Source organism: Lepidochelys kempii, chromosome 3 (genome assembly GCF_965140265.1).
Source record: "Lepidochelys kempii isolate rLepKem1 chromosome 3, rLepKem1.hap2, whole genome shotgun sequence".
NCBI lineage: Eukaryota > Metazoa > Chordata > Testudines > Cheloniidae > Lepidochelys > Lepidochelys kempii.
The window spans coordinates 149,925,591-149,945,612 of record NC_133258.1 but is presented as its reverse complement, the minus strand read 5'-3'; the positions used below and the strand labels follow the sequence as shown (position 1 = coordinate 149,945,612).

The window sequence follows — 20,022 nt, the reverse complement described above, 5'->3', positions numbered from 1 at the left end:
AAAATGGCAAAATGATTATATTTTATGGTGTTGAAGTGAATGTACAAGACTAATGCAACAAACTAAGGAAGCAGAATGACCTAGTAGAATGAACAAAAGACTGGGAACCGTTAGGGACCAGGATGTAGGCAGTCTTGCCTATTGGCTGGAGCAGGAGTAGTGTCTAGTGGCTTGAGCAGGAGTCAGGCCAGGAATCAAAGCTGAGGGTCAGAGCTGGGTTAGCTGGAGTGAAGCAAGGCTAGGAACAGGGCAGGATCAAGTCTGGGAACAAGCAAGTGTAGGTGCTATAGCTGCTGTGGGCAAATGTTTGAGCAGCCAGCACCCTGCTATTGGTCTTAAGAGTAGGTCTGGTGATCGCCTCAGCCAATCAGGCAGTTTGGCCAATCAGGCAGCTCACTTGGGGCTCAACTGGTTCATTATATGGCCTGAGGGTTAAGCTAGCAGGTAAACAGGCTAGCTGCAGGACCTTATTCCTGACAGTATCCCCTCCTTGAAGGGCGTTTCCCAGGGGTATCAGGGCCAGAACTGTCAGGAAAGGTTTTGTAAAATTCCCGCAAGCAGGCTCAAGGCATGAATATTTTCCACTTGTTCCCAGGATCATTCATCCAGACCATAACCATCCCTGTCCACTAAGTACTGGAGTTTCCTTCTGATGTGTCGGGAGTCAAGGATCTGTCAAACCAAATATTTTTCCTGCCCCTGGACAGTGATAGGTGGGGGTGATGAGGTGGACCAGGGCAGAAATGGGTTCTTGATATAAGGCTTGAGGAAGGAGACATGGAACTCTGTGTGGATCCAGAGGGACTCAGGCAATTGTAACCTGAATGCCACTGGATTGACCTGTTCCAGAATCTTGGACCCAGACACTGGTGGTCTAATTTAGCCAACGGGCGCATTGACCTAAGTTTCCAAGTGGATAGCCAAACCTTGTAGTGTATGGCAAGAGTGGGAGTAGCCTGGCAATCCTGGTTGGCATGGGGTTTAAGCCTCCTTAGCAGATGTCAGGTGTTCCTTCAATTCTTGGTGTATTTGACATAGGTGGGAAGTTAAATCTGCAGCAGCAGGTACAAGAGACTTTGCAGGAATATCTGGGTGAAAACAAAGATGAAACCCATCATTGGCAAAGAAGGGACTTTGTTGGCTGGAGGCATTATCATACACAAATTCAACATAGAGAAGAGGGGAAACCCAGTTGTCTTGATGATAGTTCAAAAGCAGCAAAGGTATTGTTCAAGGATCTGGTTGACCCATTCTGTTTGCTAGTTGGTGTGCAGATGGTATATAGATGAGATGAGGGATTCTATGCCCAGGAGCATTAGACGCTCCTGCCAGAAACTGGAGATTAACTGAGGTCCCTGGTCTTCTTGGCAATCTGTGGTAATGAAAAACTCTTCCTAGGAAAAAGCAAGCCATTTCTGGGGCAATAGGGATGGCACAAAACGGGATGATTTGTGCCATCTTGATGAAAAGATCAACTACAACCAAGATCGTTGTGTACCCCTGAGAGCAAGGCAGCTCCACTATGAAGTCCATGGACATAGTGATCCACAGTGGATATGATGGAGTTGGAGAAGAGCAAGCGGTTTCAAGCATGGGCTCTTGGTTCAGGCACCAAGATTGCAGGGTGTTTTATCACTTTTTGACAGAGGTGTGCAGGCCCAACCATCAGAAAGTCCTTGACACCAAGTTACAGGTCTTGAAGTGGCCAAAGTGACCAAGAAGTGGTGATTCATGGCTTAAAGCCTAAGCTGTCCCCCCAGAACATGAATACAGCCTTTCTGGAAGAGGACATCATCCTGTATTCTAAACTCTGCAACAGGCTGGGTACCGGCATCATCAAGGAATGGGTGGATCTAAGCTGTGAATGGGTCATTGGGCTGCAAGGAATAGAGGAAGACATCAGGTTGCTGTCTGTTGTCCCATTAACAAAATTGGACACCTTAAGAACTGTTGAAGGAGTTCGCCTGCCAGAGTCAAGGTACTCATCCTTGCAGGACAGGTTTTTTGACACTGGATGACAGGTAATTATTAAATTGAGCCAGGCAAACAAGAGGGACCAGCAGACCTCTCATTGGTTAAGGTGCCTGACTGTCCAAAGGTATTCCAGGTTCTTGTGATCTCTGAGGACTTGTACAGGGAACCTGGGCCCTTCTAGAAGACGGTGCCATTCCTCAAAGGCTGCCTTTATGGCTATCAGCTCCTTTTCCCTATATCAAAGTTTCTCTCCATATGAATTAGCTTATGTGACTAGAAGGCATGGGGGTGCAGTCATCTGCTGGCTGGGACAACACTGCATCCAGAGCAAAGTTTGACACTTTGGCCTCTATTGTAAATAGTTTTGTGGGGTCAATATGGGTGCCATAGTGAAGCTCTCTTTTAGTTGCTTGAAGTTGGATTGGGCTTCTAGGGACCAGGTGAACCAGGCTCCCTTACTTAGCAGGACAATCACAGGGTGACTAAACTAGGAAAGCCCTTGATAAATTTCCTGTGAAAACTGGCAAAGCCCACAAATTGCTGTACCCCATGGAAGTCCTTTGGAGAGGCCCAGTTGCCTACGGCCTCTTTAGTCCATGATCTTTAGTCCATGATTATCCCTTTGGGTCAGATGATATACCTGAGGAATTCAATTGTATCTTGGTCAAACTCTCACTTCTCAGGCTTAGCATACAGACAATTTTGAAGGAGTCCCTCTAGGATGTTGCATACGTGATGATTGTAAAAGGCCTGATTTTCTGAAAAGATGAGGAAACAAGCAGGGAGAACTGGAGGTCCTGGTGAAGGCAAGGAATTATGACGTGATTGGAATAACAGAGACTTGGTGGGGTAACTCACATGGCTGGAGTACTGTCATGGATGGTTATAAACTGTTCAGGAAGGACAGGCAGGGCACAAAAGGTGGGGGAGTAGCACTGTATGTAAGGGAGCAGTATGACTGCTCAGAGCTCTGGTATGAAACTGCAGAAAAACCTGAGTGTCTCTGGATTAAGTTTAGAAGTGTGAGCAACAAGAGTGATGTAGTGGTGGGAGTTTGCTATAGGCCACCGGACCAGGGGGATGAGGTGGACGAGGCTTTCTTCCGGCAACTCACAGAAGCTACTAGATCGCATGCCCTGGTTCTCATGGGCGACTTTAATCATCCTGATATCTGCTGGGAGAGTACTACAGCGGTGCACAGACAATCCAGGAAGTTTTTGGAAAATGTAGGGGACAATTTCCTGGTGCAAGTTCTGGAGGAGCCAACTAGGGGGAGAGCTTTTCTTGACCTGCTGCTCACAAACCAGGAAGAATTAGTAGGGGAAGCAAAAGTGGATGGGAATCTGGGAGGCAGTGACCATGAGTTGGTCGAGTTCAGGATCCTGACACAGGGAAAAAAGGTAAGCAGCAGAATACGGACCCTGGACTTAGACTTCGACTCCCTCGGGGACCTGATGGGTAGGATCCCCTGGGGGAATAACATGAGGGGGAAAGGAGTCCAGGAGAGCTGGCTGTATTTCAAAGAATCCCTGTTGAGGTTACAGGGACAAACCGTCCCGATGTGTCTAAAGAATAGTAAATATGGCAGGCGACCAGCTTGGCTTAACAGTGAAATCCTTGCGGATCAGGAGGGCCAAATCACACCTGGAGCTGCAGCTAGCAAGAGATGTTAAGAGTAACAAGAAGGGTTTCTTGAGGTATGTTGGCAACAAGAAGAAAGCCAAGGAACGTGTGAGCCCCTTACTGAATGAGGGATGCAACCTAGTGACAGAGGATGTGGAAAAAGCTAATGTACTCAGTGCTTTTTTTGCCTCTGTCTTCACAAACAAGGTCAGCTCCCAGACTGCTGCGCTGGGCAACACAGCATGGGGAGTAGGTGGCCAGCCCTCTGTGGAGAAAGAAGTGGTTAGGGACTATTTAGAAAAGCTGGACGTGCACAAGTCCATGGGGCCGGATGCGTTGCATCCGAGTGTGCTAAAGGAGTTGGCGGCTGTGATTGCAGAGCCATTGGCCATTATCTTTGAAAACTCATGGCGATCGGGGGAAGTCCCGGACGACTGGAAAAAGGCTAATGTAGTGCCCATCTTTAAAAAAGGGAAGGAGGAGGATCCTGGGAACTACAGGCCAGTCAGCCTCACCTCAGTCCCTGGAAAAATCATGGAGCAGGTCCTCAAGGAATCAATCCTGAAGCACTTACACGAGAGGAAAGTGATCAGGAACAGTCAGAATGGATTCACCAAGGGAAGGTCGTGCCTGACTAATCTAATCGCCTTCTATGATGAGATAACTGGTTCTGTGGATGAAGGGAAAGCAGTGGATGTATTGTTTCTTGACTTTAGCAAAGCTTTTGACACTGTCTCCCACAGTATACTTGTCAGCAAGTTAAAGAAGTATGGGCTGGATGAATGCACTATAAGGTGGGTAGAAAGTTGGCTAGATTGTCGGGCTCAACGGGTAGTGATCAATGGCTCCATGTCTAGATGGCAGCCGGTATCAAGTGGAGTGCCCCAAGGGTCGGTCCTGGGGCCAGTTTTGTTCAATATCTTTATAAATGATCTGGAGGATTGTGTGGATTGTACTCTCAGCAAATTTGCGGATGATACTAATCTAGGAGGAGTGGTAGATACGGTGGCAGGTAGGGATAGGATACAGAGGGACCTAGACAAATTGGAGGATTGGGCCAAAATAAATCTGATGAGGTTCAACAAGGATAAGTGCAGGGTCCTGCACTTAGGACGGAAGAATCCAATGCACCGCTACAGACTAGGGACCGAATGGCTAGGCCACAGTTCTGCGGAAAAGAACCTAGGGGTGACAGTGGATGAGAAGCTGGATATGAGTCAACAGTGTGCCCTTGTTGCCAAGAAGGCCAATGGCATTTTGGGATGTATAAGTAGGGGCATAGCCAGAAGATCGAGGGATGTGATCGTTCCCCTCTATTGGACATTGGTGAGACCTCATCTAGAGTACTGTGTCCAGTTTTGGGCCCCACACTACAAGAAGGATGTGGAAAAATTGGAGAGAGTCCAGCGAAGGGCAACAAAAATGATTAGGGGTCTGGAACACATGACTTATGAGGAAAGGCTGAGGGAACTGGGATTGTTTAGTCTGCAGAAGAGAAGAATGAGGGGGGATTTGATAGCTGCTTTCAACTACCTGAGAGGTGGTTCCAAAGAGGATGGTTCTAGACTATTCTCAGTGGTAGAAGAGGACAGGACAAGGAGTAATGGTCTCAAGTTGCAGTGGGGGAGGTTTAGGTTGGCTATTAGGAAAAACTTTTTCACTAGGAGGGTGGTGAAACACTGGAATGCGTTACCTAGGGAGGTGGTAGAATCTCCTTCCTTAGAAGTTTTTAAGGTCAGGCTTGACAAAGCCCTGGCTGGGATGATTTAATTGGGGGGGATTGGTCCTGCTTTGAGCAGGGGGTTGGACTAGATGACCTCCTGAGGTCCCTTCCAACGCTGATATTCTATGATTAAGATAATACAAAATGGTGTAGCATGTCCCTGAAGATATCATTGATGAAATGCTAAAAGATTGCCAGGGAATTGCACAGGCCAAATGGCATAACTAGCTATTTGAAATGTCTCTACCCGGTATGGAAGGTGGACTTCCACTCGTCAATCTTCCTAACCCGTACCAGGTTATAAACTCCATGGAGGTCTAACTTTGTGAAGACCATGGAAGAGCTAAGTCATTGAAAGAATTCCCTGATAGGGGACAGGAGTTACCAATTCTGTTTGGTAACTTTGTTTAGCTTGCTGTATTCCAAACAGGGCATTAGAGATCCATCCACCTCTTTTACAAAGAAGGTCAGTGCCCCAGCCAGAGATATGGATGGATGAATGAAATCATTTTGAAGGTTCTTTTGAAGGCAGCTTCAAAAAGAGAGTAGGTATAACCAAAAGAGATCTCCACTTCCAGATAAAGATTAATGGAGCAGTCATAAGTGGATGGGGTGGCAAGGTGTACACATTCTTCTTATAAATTCTTGGTATTCAGCAGGTATCACTGAGGTGGCAGGAAGGGGTGCAGAGAGTACAGAGATTCCCTGTGAACTAATGGCCTCAGATTTTCTGAGGAGGCAGAGTGAGCACAGAGATCTTCTGGTCCAGGGCTGAGTATTGGGAGACATGATTGCTGACAATGCAGGGAGCTGAAATGTACTGCATCTGCCCGCCAATGGATATGTGGATTGTGGGTGGCAAGCCAGTGCATGCTGAGGATAATCTGAGAGTGTGGTGCTTGGATGAGCCCAAACTGGAGGATAGTAACCTCCAAGAGGGCAGTCTGGTGGGTAACCAGGCCCTACAAGAGAAGTGTCCCTTCGATACACTCCACCGAGTATGGAGAGCTTTCACACCTGGATGGGCATTGCATGTGCTCATGCAAAGTCCAAGTCCATGAAATTACTGAAGCAGCCAAATCAACCAGCGCTTCTAGGCGGACCTCAGATATGGTGGGGTGTCAAAGTTAGAGGGAGAGTCGGAAATGTGTCAGGTTCTGGTTAGCTGTTGCCAAAGTACTGGCAGACAAATATCAATATCAAGTACTCGGGGGAGGGGAAGAACATCAACCCAGGCATCTTTGTTGGGGCTGAGACATGGAATTTGCTGGGGCAGGACAGCCCAATGCGAAGTGTCCTGGTTCTCTGCAGTACAGGCATAAACCTGCCATTTTGTATGTCTTTTTTTTCTTCAGCCTTGGAAAGGGAGGACTGGGCATGGGCAGTCTGTGGGGACAAAGCCTGTGGTTAGTAAACTGGGGTTAGGAAAACCAATGGGCCACAAGAGGCTGAGCTTCACTCTTGGCAGTGCTCCGTCAGACGGTGATCACTCTTAATGCACAGTTCTATTATACTGTCCAGGCCAAGCAAGGACTCCATCTGTGCCAGGTCATCTTCGTTTTTTTCATGGCAGCCAAGCTGGAAGTGGTAACACTGCAAGCCTCTTTCCATTCTGTGTCTGCTGCCAGGCCCTGAAAATTTGTGGCAAACTTGGCAACCAATCAGCTCCCCTGACGCAATGCTTGAAGCACAGCCTCTGCTGTGCATATGTGATTTGGGTCATCAAAGATTACCACCATGGCTTGCACAAAGTTTTCAAACTGACCCAAGAGAGGGCTAGATTTTTCCATGAGCAGGGGAAGCCCAGGCCAGGGCCTCCTCAGTCAGCAAGCGGATGATAAATTCTACTTTGGCTTGGTCAGTGCTCTTCATTGCAACAGAAACAGAAGCCAGCACAGATTCAGAAATCCACAGAATTTGCTACAGTCACTGTTGAATTTATCTGGCAGTGGAATCTTTGGTTCATGGGGAGCAGGGGACAGAGCTGCAAATTGTGCAGCTTGTGCTTGCAAGGCCACATTCTACACCTGCAGGGCAGCAATCTGAGCCTGCAGCTCCTACACTGCACCCACTATCTGTGATGGGAAAACATTTGTCATGGTGGGATCTAAGCCAGAGAGAACTGAACCCCTTTTCCTCTGATGGGTTCCTCTTGGTGGACTGATCAAACAGTTAGGGACTGGGAAATAGGCAGTAAACACTGGTTGTTGCAGCAAGAGTCAGATCTAGTGGTTGAAGCATGAGTCAGGCCAGGAATTGGAGCTGAGGGTCAGAGCCAGATTACCTGGAGTGAGGCAAGGCTGAGTCCATGGCAGGAGCAGGGCTGGATCTGAGTTTAGAACATGGGAACAAGAAGGCTAAGGAGCGATCACAGCCGTGAGTGGATGCATTAAGCAGCTAGTGCTTTGCTGCTGCTGTGGGTCTTAAGAGCATGTCTGCTGATATCTTCAGGCAGTTGGGTGGTTTGGCCAATCAGGCAGCTCTGTTAGGGCCTAGCTGCACTGGTTAGACTGCCTGGGAGTTAACCTAGCAGGTGAGCAGGCTGGGATTCCTTGTTCCTGAAAGGAGCTGAGAGCTGGTAGATGAAACTCTGGCCCCATGGAAGTCAGTGGTAAAACTGCCATTGATTTCAGTGGGGCTGGGAGTTCATTCCATGTGTTCTAATCCTAGCTTTACCCTTTCCATGTTGTGTGGCTTTGGGCAAGTTACTCTCTTCCTTCCTGTTTTCCTCATCTGTAAAGTGGGTAAATAATACTTACATACCTGTGAGGTAAGTGTGTAAGGATTATTACCTAGTTAGTGCTTATAAAATGTTTTTAAAAAATGTAAAATGCTATGTATTAGTAAGCATTAAGTAAAAAAATGTTGCACAAATACAAAGATATGCAACTTCTTATGAGCTCAAGAATGCTCTAATTTGAATTGCAGCCTGGTACAAGCCAGGCTGCCACCTGTATGTTTTGAGTAAGATGTCTTAAAAGATAAAGAATCTGATTCCTGCTTAATTATAGGTATTGCACAAGCTTCTCTCCAATCTGCCACTACCTTCCCTGTTTCCAAACGATTTGAGATATGTCTGAAGAACATGAATATTTGCCATTTCCTTTGGAGCTTTGGTCTTTATAAGCATGTGACTGTAAAGTTTGTTGTTTTTTTTTTAACTCTTTGGACGTTAGATTTTGTTTTAATTACCTATTTAGCATGATCCTGATTTCCTTCAGCATTGTATCTGCTTCCTCTGGGAAACGTGTGTCTACTTCTGGCTCTCATCTTTTGTGAACGATAAGGCAATTAATTCATTAAATTTTTAGCAGAATTTACTACTTCTGTCAAATTCCCCTAATGCTATCTCTTGGAGGCCCTAATACCTTTTTCACTGACCTTTTGTTCCTGATGTACTTAGAATTGCTCTTCCATTCATTTATCTTAACTTCTTATTAAAAGTTTCTTGTATTCTCTACCTCCATTTTTAATCTCTCCACTAATTTCACTTTGTAATCCTCTTTTGAATTTGACATCGTATATCTCACCGACTTTGTCTCTCTTCCTTTAGTCTTGATTTTATTTTATACCACCATGTTCATTCATGTTAGCATTTTTCTTCTACTCTTACTGTGCTTATCACTAGATGGCAGGCATACATTAATATATTTTTGAAAACTTCCCATTTCTCCTGTGGTCTTTTCTTTTTTTTTATTTGATCCGATTTCACCAGCCTTTTCCCACAGTCTTCCAAAATTTGTTATTCTGTTTTTATCATGTCCTTTTATTACTCAGAAGTCAATGACTGCTCTTCTTAAAGGATTGTATTCTTTTCCCTTTGAAGTCTGATGGCCAAACTCCCATTGACTTCACAGAGAGAAGAATTAGGTCCCTACTTCCTTCCTTTACATAACATGCCACATCTAAGCTGCTGTTATCATAGTGTATATAAATGTGTTACTCAGTTTATTCCCCCTGTTTAATGTGTCCCAGTTTGTTTAGATTATTGATACACAGCAGTATCTCGTTGTTACTGTTCTGTTCTTTTCACAAATCGGTTTTGATTTGTTACATGACTTCCTCATCCTTTTAATCAATCAGATCAGATGCTCTTTGGAAAATTCTTACCATTCACTTCCTGCCTTTATCATATCTATATTCAAGCCATAAATTATTCTGCTCCTTTCATTTTATTCCTTCAGAATATTTTATCTCAGTTACATAGGAAATTAATCTGGGCACATGCTTTGAAATTAATCTGGGCACATGCCGCTTGTGTATCATTCTTTTTCAGATGACCAGATTTATTTGCCCGTAAATAGTAGACTTCTTGATTGAAACAGTGTAATTTTAAACAAAATGGGCTGCTGACAGCCTGTTCTCAATGAGGAGTCCTCAACTCTAGGATGTACTTCCCTACTTGGTCTGTCAGAGCTTGGATTTTATGACTTTTAGAGCATAATCTGTGTTTTTTCCACACTTTTCTCAGGATGGCAGTGGATGGTTGAGTGTTTTTTGTAGTTGGTAGGTGACATTGAACTATTTTGTAAATGTTTTTATTTAATTATTATAAACTCTTCTGTCCATTCCTGTGTTTTTTTCCATTTATTGACAGAATTGAAAGCCATAAATTTCAGATGAAATATTGGGTTTTGGTATATTTCAATACAAAAAGTTTTCATTGGCTTTTTTCCTTGTACTTGTCAGTCTTTCTATTTTTTTATAAATAAGAAAAAAGAACATTTATTCTCCTCAGGTCTTTTTGTCATTGGTTTATTGTGACTGAAAGTTTTGGATGATGTCCCTGATAGACCAGTGCCATGTCTGCTGGAAGAGGCCTCTTGTCCTCAAACAAATGTAGGGGAGTTTGGCTCTCCTTATTTGGATGCCAGAACTTCATCAAATTTCCCAAGAGAAGCACAAGAAATCCTCAGATTAGAGGATAATACTGAGTTCTTGGTTCCTGCTTTTATAAAGAAGCACATGCATCATTGTTTGTTTTTACTTTATCTGTGGTTACATATATAAATCAAATACTGAGTGGAATTGATACATCCAGGACTGTTCTTCTGAATACTCCCCCCTCTTCAGCAGTGTTGCTCTATATATGTTAAAGTGAAACAATAATAAAACACCTCTTGAGTCCACAGTAGTGTCAATGTGGCAGCTTCTGAGGTGAACATTACAGCCTGGTATGAAAAAGAAATGGTAACAATGAAAGGTATAATTTAGGAGACAAGTTTTTCTGATTTTATAGATTGATATCAGCTAATGGTTAGTAATAGCTACTGTATAAAAAGATGTATCACTATATAAATATAAGATGAAATTTTAAATGAGAAACTCTATTTGCATAGGACATTGTGGGAGCATGGAGTGTCTCGATTTCCAGACCTGTGCCCTACCCATTTTGACCATACCACCTTGCTAGGAAAGCAGTGTACTATAAAGATGCATTGATCAGTTATAGTCCATTCCCTTAAATCCTGATACTTGTAATGGAAGCTAGAAAAATGGCAGTGGCTGTTACCTTCAAAACTTTAAAGCCTAGCAAATAATCACAGTCTTTGAGAAATCTATTTAATGAAAGACAGCACAGCAACGCAATTGCAAATGCAGAGATGAGTTTACAAAAGAAGCTAACATTATATATATCACACCTAGAAATGGAGAGAAAATAACAGAGCAGACGACAAAAAAAAATTGCAAGAATTCTGGCACCAAGAAAGACACAAGAAATTATAATAAGAGAGCTACAGAGAACATGACTGTGAATAAAGCTCTCTCGGTTTCATACACGCTGTTGGGTTCTAAATTAGCTAGCAACTCTCAGGAAAAAGATCTAGGGGTTACTGTAGATAGTTCAATGAAGATGTCTGCTCAATGTGCAGTGACAGTGAAAAAGACTAATAGGATTCTAAATTGTATTAAAGACAGGGTAGAAAATAATAGATAATATTATACTGGTCTTGTATAAATCAATGATCTGTCTACACTTTGTGTGCTTTGTTTGGTTTTGGTCATCTGACCTCAAAAAGGATGTTGCTGAACTTAAAAGGCCTAGGAAAGGACAGCTAAGATTTGAAGAGGTTTCAGTGGGTTTATGTGGCTATGAGATGAGATTTAAATGTTTTGGACTGTTTAAGAGGAGAATAAGAAGAAGCATGATAGCATACAAAATAATGAATGGATTAGTAAAAACTAAGCAGGCATCCCTCTTCAGCTAGTGCCATGACAGAAGAACAAGAGGACACTCAATGAAATTGATTGGCAGCAAATTTAAAATTAATAGAAGGAAAGATTTATTTACACAGTTGGTGGTAAACCTGTGCAATTGACTGTCATGGAAAAATCATTGAAGCAAACAGTTTAGTGGCATTTATAAGGACCCACTGAATAGCTACATGAACAGGTGTTCTATAAGCAGCTATACTAACCTAGGAAATATGGTGAAAAATGTTGAAAGGGAAATCTTCCTGTTTTAGGGCCTAAGATAATCACCTGCAGGGTCTGGAAGGAGTTCCCCTATGTACTGCTTGCACAATGATCACATCTTGAAACATCAATTGTTGGCTGCTACTTGAAGCAGAATTCTGCATTTGATGAAGCAATGGTCTCCTTGGACCTGGCAAATCCTGTATTTCTGTGTACTGCAAAATATTGCATCTGCTGAGGTGTTGCTGAATACAGTAGAGGGCAGTCATGAGATAACATCATCTGCATTACAATGTCACTTTAATTCATAGATAATGTGGATGTTCAGCCTTTCTGGAGTTTAATTAAGTCATTTTCATTGTCATTTGATAGCTTTTAGATTATAGATATGCTGCTTTGCAAACTAAAGGATTTTTCCAAATCACCAAAATGTCCTCATATGCCTCAGAACTATCTAACTGAATTCAGGCTCAGCACCTCAAACTAAAGGCTACCAGACATAAAGGCTTATCGGCTAAGGCCTTCTCCCCCTACATGGCTGTTACTCGCATTTGTTTCAACCCTAACAGTTGTGGGTTCTGAACACAGGCTGTTAAGCCCACGATGAAACATTCTAGCTTGGATCAGCCCTTTGGCACTGGCACGTTGCCTGCATGCTTCACTGAAGGTGTTGTTTAGTTCTGTTCACACTTTCGCTACTGTTAATTGTTTTGCTTATCTCTTCATTTTTTTCCCCAGGTGTTTCACTGTGTGCATTTTGAGTGTCCAGCACAAAACAGTGCCCACAAGGAAGAGGGTAACGAGGAAGTGGCAACAGCAGAACTGGGCACTGGCACACAACAGCTTGTTTCTCGCCCAGTTCGAGCCTCAAGCACCAGTTCTCTGCACTCCCTCACTGGATCCACCTCACGTACACATGCTCACCAACCATAAAGGAGAGTGGAAAGGAGCTTTTGCAGTCTCCATGATGCTATACGAAATTATTCACAACCTTCTTGTACAGGCACCTTTTTTCTTGTTCTCTCAGTGAACAAAGGGGACCATGCCTGCCAGCTGGAAATGCTGAAATGGAAAAGGCTTTCCAAGGACACAAAGGGGCTGCTTCACTCTCTTCAATTTGTTCAAATCAGGCTGGTCTCCGGGGGGATAAAATAGATCTTCAATCTATATCAAGTCCCCCATTAACACCCTACCTCTTTAATCTAACCAAGGAAAGGAGAATGGAAGGAAATAAAAGGCAGAGCCAGATTGGAATACAAAAATGGCATATGAACCATAGACTGGAAGGAATATAAATTAAGTATTTGTTACCTGAAGGCACCGATTAGGAAACAGAATGATGATCTTTATTACATCACTAGGGAAAATAGATTGTTTTTATTTTTTTAAATTATTCTTAATCCATAGTCCTTTGTAAATGATAAGCTGTTTTCTAAATCATTTTGACTAGGTGTCCGACTTTTCCCTTATTTTCGGCTGTAGTACATACAGTACAATAGATTAGGGAAGTAACAGGCATGTGTATCACCTGGTATGACAAGGAAAAAACCCTCATGATAAAAACAAATCAATTCATGGATGCTGTATTTAATTCTGACTTTACTTGAATTGTTGAGTTACGAAATTGTCATTTCTTATCTATGTTCCAAGCGGGAAATTCCTAGTCAAGCTTCCAATTTGACAAGTAGATAACTATCTGCTTAATTCAAAGATGACTCTTCAAGTTTTACTTAAATTTCTACAAAAATTATTGTAAATTTGTCAAATGTGGTGTTTGTGTTTAGAAAAGCAGAATTACAGCTGACCACTGGCATGCTGCTGATCAGACTCAGCAATACAAAAATGAGAATTTGCAGTCAAAAATATTTCAAAGAAAATAATAGACTACAGTGTTCAACTAGGGATTTAAAAAGCCGCTTATACACTTTTCTCATAATCTTCATGGAAAAAAATTAATGTAACTATTGTAGTTTGATCTGACTCTTCATTGGTTCTTGCTTTAGTAATTTACATCTCAGTGTTAACTGTCCTACTTGTCCTTTGTAACTTGATCAGATTATCTGCTTTTTTTTCTTAATCTTGAGCATTTTCACATTGTGATCACCAGGATCCTCTAATCTCCAGTCCATGTGACTTAGCAAAAGCTCCACATCTCACTGGGCTTGCCCGTGTGGGAAGAAGAGGTTCTGTTTTTACACACAATATTGATGTCATTGGCAAAAATAATTAGGAAAGACTGATATTTCTTCTGAAGTACATGATCTTTGGAGCATCTACTGTCCAAGTTTATCGACCTGGAATTTTTTTTCTGTTGGTCTAATACACCTTTGCGAGAGCAAAACAAGATGACAAGTCAGAGTTAGTCAAGTCAAATATGATTTTCCTCTGCTTGAACATAATGATATAATGAGTTGTATATCAATCTATCACACTGCTTAACCTGAAAGAATTTCTTTCTGAATACCAGTTGGGCTAAAAGCATGAAGGAACAGATAGCATGGTGGCTACAAAACAGCAGACACTTGACAGAGAAAAAAAGAAATGTTTCTTCTTTCTGATATATTTCCTGTAAAGTTGAATAACTTTGGCAATTTTATCTTTTTTTCTTATCGCCAGACCCATCTTCAGTCTTTCTCATGTTAGCTCCTGTATTCCCTCCCAAACCGTTTGCCCCCATAGCCTGAAATCAAGATGGTTCTTATTGGAGATGCATGGACATTACGTGATACATTTTATTAGGTGTCATGGCTCATAGTGCTTAGTAGCAGTGCTCTGCATGTGGAATATTGCTCATGAGCCATCAGCTACCACTGGCTGCTGATTACCACATTTATTTAGCATAGTGGAATTCAGACTAAGTTTTGGGTACAGAGCTCTTTGATTAACTTCAAGTACAGAGGTAGAAAATTTTAGACTAAACTTTTATTTAAAAAGAAACAAACAAAAATCCCTTGACAATTGTAATCTTTGCTGGACCTATTGAGTAGCATGGAACCTGCCTTGTCTTTCTTGGGTTGAACCTTCAGCATCAGAGTTGACATTGGCAAGAGATTACAAATAAATTAACAACTAATTTCACTATTCTCAGACTGTGAATAAATAAATTACATCATTTTCCAGTTTTGTTAGCTCTAATTGCCACCATTGTAGGGAGTGTTGTAACATAAGAATGAAATAGATCTGTACCAATTGTCCCTGGGTTTAGACTCTCACAGACAAAGTGCAGGGTTTTGAATGTATACTTCCCAGACATGGACAATTATTCTGTAGAATGCTGCTGAGCCAAAAAAAGACTCTTTAGAAGCTATCAGTCTACACCCCTCCTTCTCGCATTCTCTCTGATCTTGCCCTCTGAGGCTTCATAGATCAAAGATATCTATATATTCTAGATTTCTTATTACATCTACTAGCCACCCAGGCCTCTATTCACCCCAGTTTTGGGACATGAAGAATTTGAAAGATTAACCTATAGCAGAGTACATGTGAGAAATTCTCAAAGTGCAGAGCAACAGGATCTGTAGAACTTCAAATATCCAAAAAAAGTATGTCAGCCACAGCTGAGATAAATTACCTCATCCTTCCTCACAAACAAATAGGAATTTTTTAACATTACGATTCCCCATCACATCATGCCACTTTCACACACCTGTTAGTCCCCTCTCTGATAATTATTTGTGCTTTGAACCTATCTCTGAAGTGAGTCATTGTGTCTGTGTTGGCACAGAATTTTCAAACCTTTGCAAGCCAAAATAACCCCACCACTTTCCATTTTGTGGTTTGGATCTTTTAGTCTTGTATAACGAGTAATGTTGGTGGTTTTGGAGTTGTATGTTTTGAGCATCTCATTTTTGCTCAGTCTTTAAAAACCCACAAAATCTATTTATTGCCTGGTATGCTCTTCTGCCATGAACATTCTCTTCCAATATAATGTGCCAGTGGTGAGGCAGGAGGATTAATTTATATTTTGGTATAAATGTCCTCAGCTTTTTCCAGTTCTTTTATAGATTTTCTTCATTGTGGGATTGCTGCTTAATGGAATTCTGGTATTCATGTATGATTTTTGTCAACCCTGCTCTGAGTTTTTAGCTTGTTTCTTGATGGAAAGAACTAAAAGCATAGTTGAGCTGCTTAGATGTACCATTAAAAAGTGTGTCCCTTCAGGATGATGGGATATATACAGGTACTCTGAACTATATAGCATACTATAACTATATATTTTATCTGTGACTGAGATAGAACAGGACTGACCAGATGTTCTCTTGTCTCCTGTCAGACTGTAAGAGTTTTGTTGTTAGATCTCTATGCTAATAGCATTTGTTTATATTCTCACTCTAGAGACATTGTTTCTATTTAGCACTTAAATTGACTTTGACATTAAAAACGATAAACTCCACCCTCAATTTTTCCTTATTCTTTTTCATTTCCTCTGTTTTCTCCCAATGCTAGCTTCAGTTTAGACTAGCATCAAGCTCATGTGGTGCTCAGCAGAGTTACCTTTAAAGTTTCCTTTTTTAATTAAGTGTCTCTTTCTTCCAAATACATTAAAAACACTTTTATTCCCAGAAACGTCTGGCACCAAACCAAACCATATTTTCAGCAAGAGCAGGCCGTATTTGTAAAACTGATTTCTCTGGGAAAATGAGTTTTTGAATTGAGCAAAAATTGCTCGGCTCTGTTTTCCAAACCATTGTCAAACAACCCTACAAACAAGCTCCTGAAAGATCAGTTTAGACTTTCTTTAATTTAAAAAGCAACAAAAATATAATTTTGTCTTTCTCTAGCAAAGGAAACTAGTGTACCACTGAAAGAAGCAAGTATTTTTATTTTTCCATGGAGGGACATTTGATAATGCAGAGGCACAGTTTTCCATTTCATGAGCCTTCGTTTAAGAAGTTCCTTTTGACAATGAAGCAATGTGGTAAAAGGCAAAGAAAATTAAATTTGTTTTCTTCCAGGAATTTGCAGTGTGTACTTTTTATTTTTACGTTATCTTCTGCAAAAGTAACATGTTCAGTTTGAACTATAACAAAACAAGTGAATCCAAGGCTGATGTGAGATGTTTAGCACAGAGGTGAAATTAGCCTTTTTCATGTAGAGGAAACTTGGTGCTTCAGTGCAGTTTGCTTCCTCTGGAGCCCCATTTATTTCTCTTTCTTTAGAAATCAATTCTGCATGTTTGTCCTGACTACAACTCCCACTGGAGTTCAGTGCTTATTAGTGCTGTGGAAAATTCTAATGCAGTTAATGTATCTTCACCTTAATGTATTTTTATTATTATAACATTAAATTAGAGAATTTTCTGTATTGTATCTGCTTTGACAAGTTGGTAGGCTCTTCTGATAGTGGAAGGAGGTGAAAGGTCATAATTAAGGCACTACTTGAATTGTGGGATGATTGTCATATAATTGCGGTTGAGTCGCGGACAAGACATGGGAAATTGCAGAAGAGTAATAATGGGCCTATATTATTTGCAGTAATTTGGAAAATGCGCTCCCTCTGTCAGCCGTGCGTGGGATTGACAGTGGAAGCTCCCAGTGTCAGCCACCTGGCTGATGGACGGGGCTCCTGCTGTCAGCCGTGCACGGGGCTGAGGGCCAGGGCTCCCACTGTCAGCGCCCATCTGATGGACGGGTTCCGCTGTCAGCCCCGCACATGGGTAGGCTCCTGCTGTCAGCTGCCAGGCTGACAAAATTGCGGTGGAAACCTTATATTGCAGAATCCCCAATGTCTGCAATATCACAAGTTAAGTAGGGCCTTAGTCATGATGTTGGTAATTCAATACTGTAGGTAAATGAAACCGATTTTTCAGGGTTTCTTCAACTGATAAAATATGAACTTTTAATAACTACAGATCATTTAACAATATTATGGGATAGCCAGAGTCAGTGCAGAGACTAGAAGGTAAAGTTACTAGAGTTTATTATTGCATTGTTAGATAGAGCTACTAGTTCTGTTGGACCAAAATGTATGCGATGCCCACCCAAGAATATAAAATATGGAATCAGAGACTAGACTAACTCAGTTTTTGAACTTTTCTGGCAAATGGGAATTTTGTAATTATTTTCCTTTTAGGAAGTATTTGTTGTCTTTATATAGGTTTTGCAAGGTGCTCAGATACCATTGGGGTGAGTTTGGAATACGTTTTTAGGAAGTTATAGTAGTGATGGTTGTAGCCATTAGGAAACATCAAAGCCAGTTAAAAACAACAATCTTGTGCATGCATAAAGTCAAATTAGCTGCCATGGTGCAAGGACATATTTTAGAAATATTAATTTACAGGTTCCAGAGTCTAGGGCCTGATTACCCACTGCCTCCCAATTGTGTATCTATTAATGATTTATTCAAGCTACAGTCTTGATCTTGTAAGTTAATTGATTGCCTGCTAATTTGAATTAACTAATAGAATTGTAAAGTGCAGTGGTGGTGTAGCCATGGTAGTCCTGGGACATTAGAGAGAGAAGATGAGTGAGGTAATATCTTTTACTGGACCACTTCTGTTGGTGAAAGAGACAAGTTTTTGAGCTACACAGAGCTCTACCTGAAGAAGAGCTCTGTGTAGCTCAAAAGCTTGTATCTTTCACCACAGAAGCTGGTCCAGTAAAAGATATTACCTCACCCACCTTGCCTAGACAGTTGTAAAAGTTAATCTAGATGCTCCAAAAACCTGTGCTCTAAGATACAAATGCTTATTTCTGGTCCCGATCTCTCAGTGTATTCCAAAGCTTGGGGCAGCTAGACAAAGCATTTAAAGTTTTGTTAGTGAACTTAGGCTAATAGGTAAATTGATGAACTTGAGTTACAACAGAATCAGGTACTCTGGTCTAGATGAGGCCTTGCACCTGTGCAACTGGGTATAAAATGCTACTATTGTAATTTGGTAGCATATTATACCCTTTTTATGGTCACTTAAAAGTGATGTACACAAGGTGTGAAACAGTGGACATTCAAGCCCGGGGTGTTCATGTTGTTCCCAGTTGAGGGATGTTTGTAATTTGGCTGTAAGTAACACACATAAAATAGAGCAAATTGCATATCTCCATCTTCAGGACAATAGTGCGATCTGTAGACACTACAGGTCCCACTTGGCTCCCTTGTATGCTGTGACCTGTTGTCTCCCTGGAGTGAACGTCCATATTAAAAATTAGGGTGTTTGTGGAAGTGTGCAGGCTGTACTTTAGCCAGCTCTCCTACACGTGATTTTTGTGAGTGTCAGTTGGAATCCACAAGCACTCATTAGAAAGCTTTGACTGATATGAGTAGGAATTGTGCCCACATCTCACGGCAAAACTGGGTCCTTTGTTTTAGATTTAAAATGCTTCAGCAGCAGTTTAAACTTTTGAAATTGCCATGTAGCTTATCTTAGACAAAGGGAATCCAAGATGACAACTGTGATATATGGGATTCTCATGGGGGGAAACTGAAAATTCCTGCCATTTTCCCATAGGATGGCTACAATTTACAGCTGATGGAAGTTGAGTTACACATCACTTATGTTTAGTTACTCATGCATTTTATTACTGTAACATATATGAATGGTGGCAGTAACTGAATAACAAACCTTACTCAGAGTAATAATACCCTGCTGGCATAAGTCATTATTAGCGAAATCAGAGAATTATCTCTTCGCCCACCTCCTCACCCCCAGTCTAATAGAATGATAAGTATAACTTTTTTCAGAGCATTGAGCTGTATCCCTTACATAAGAGTGCTGGGAATTGCAGTTCAGACTGCATCAGGTAAACCACTAAAATCCTCATATAGGGAGTAAACAGGAGCCCCCCTCTGTTGCTACAGGCCCTGAGCTGTGGTAGAGGCAATGGAAGTGCTGTGGGACTGCATTGTTGGTGCAATATAAAAACTAACAATGTATCCCCAGAACTTTCACTAGAACTATTTCCTTATTGATCACCTCAGCCCATGCATTATTTGTGTGCAATCCCAATGAATCAAACCCCAGTTAACAGAAGGTAAGCTTGTTTCCCAGGATTTTCAGTGCTGTCTGGTGAGTCATGAAAGCTGGCAGAAAGATCAGCAACACTCTATGGTATGTTTGTGTGAGGATTCTGGGGCATATACAGAACTGACTTAAATATCCTATCAAACAAAATGCTGTTTATCTGAAGGTGTCAAATGTCTCCTGAAACCTTTGGATAAGCAGGGTTGTATTGTACTTATTCAGACCAGTGCCTACACCTTGAGACCGTGCGCCATGTAATCTGACTCAATAACAATTATTGAAGCGTCTCCCTAAACAAACACTAGTAAACTTACACACCTACAAGGAA

At 41.6% G+C, this 20,022-nt stretch overlaps 1 protein-coding gene across 1 annotated transcript in view; it reads left to right on the top strand.

Annotated features, from left to right (window-relative positions):
- The window catches only part of BTBD9 (BTB domain containing 9), a 296,353-nt gene extending 278,172 nt beyond the window's left edge, over positions 1-18,181 (top strand). The window contains exon 11 of the mRNA XM_073338551.1: positions 12,476-18,181. Within this exon, the coding sequence (XP_073194652.1) occupies positions 12,476-12,670 (195 nt within the window). The 3' untranslated portion in view covers positions 12,671-18,181. The remainder of the gene's footprint in view (positions 1-12,475) is intronic.
- The last annotated feature ends 1,841 nt before the right edge of the window (positions 18,182-20,022 follow it).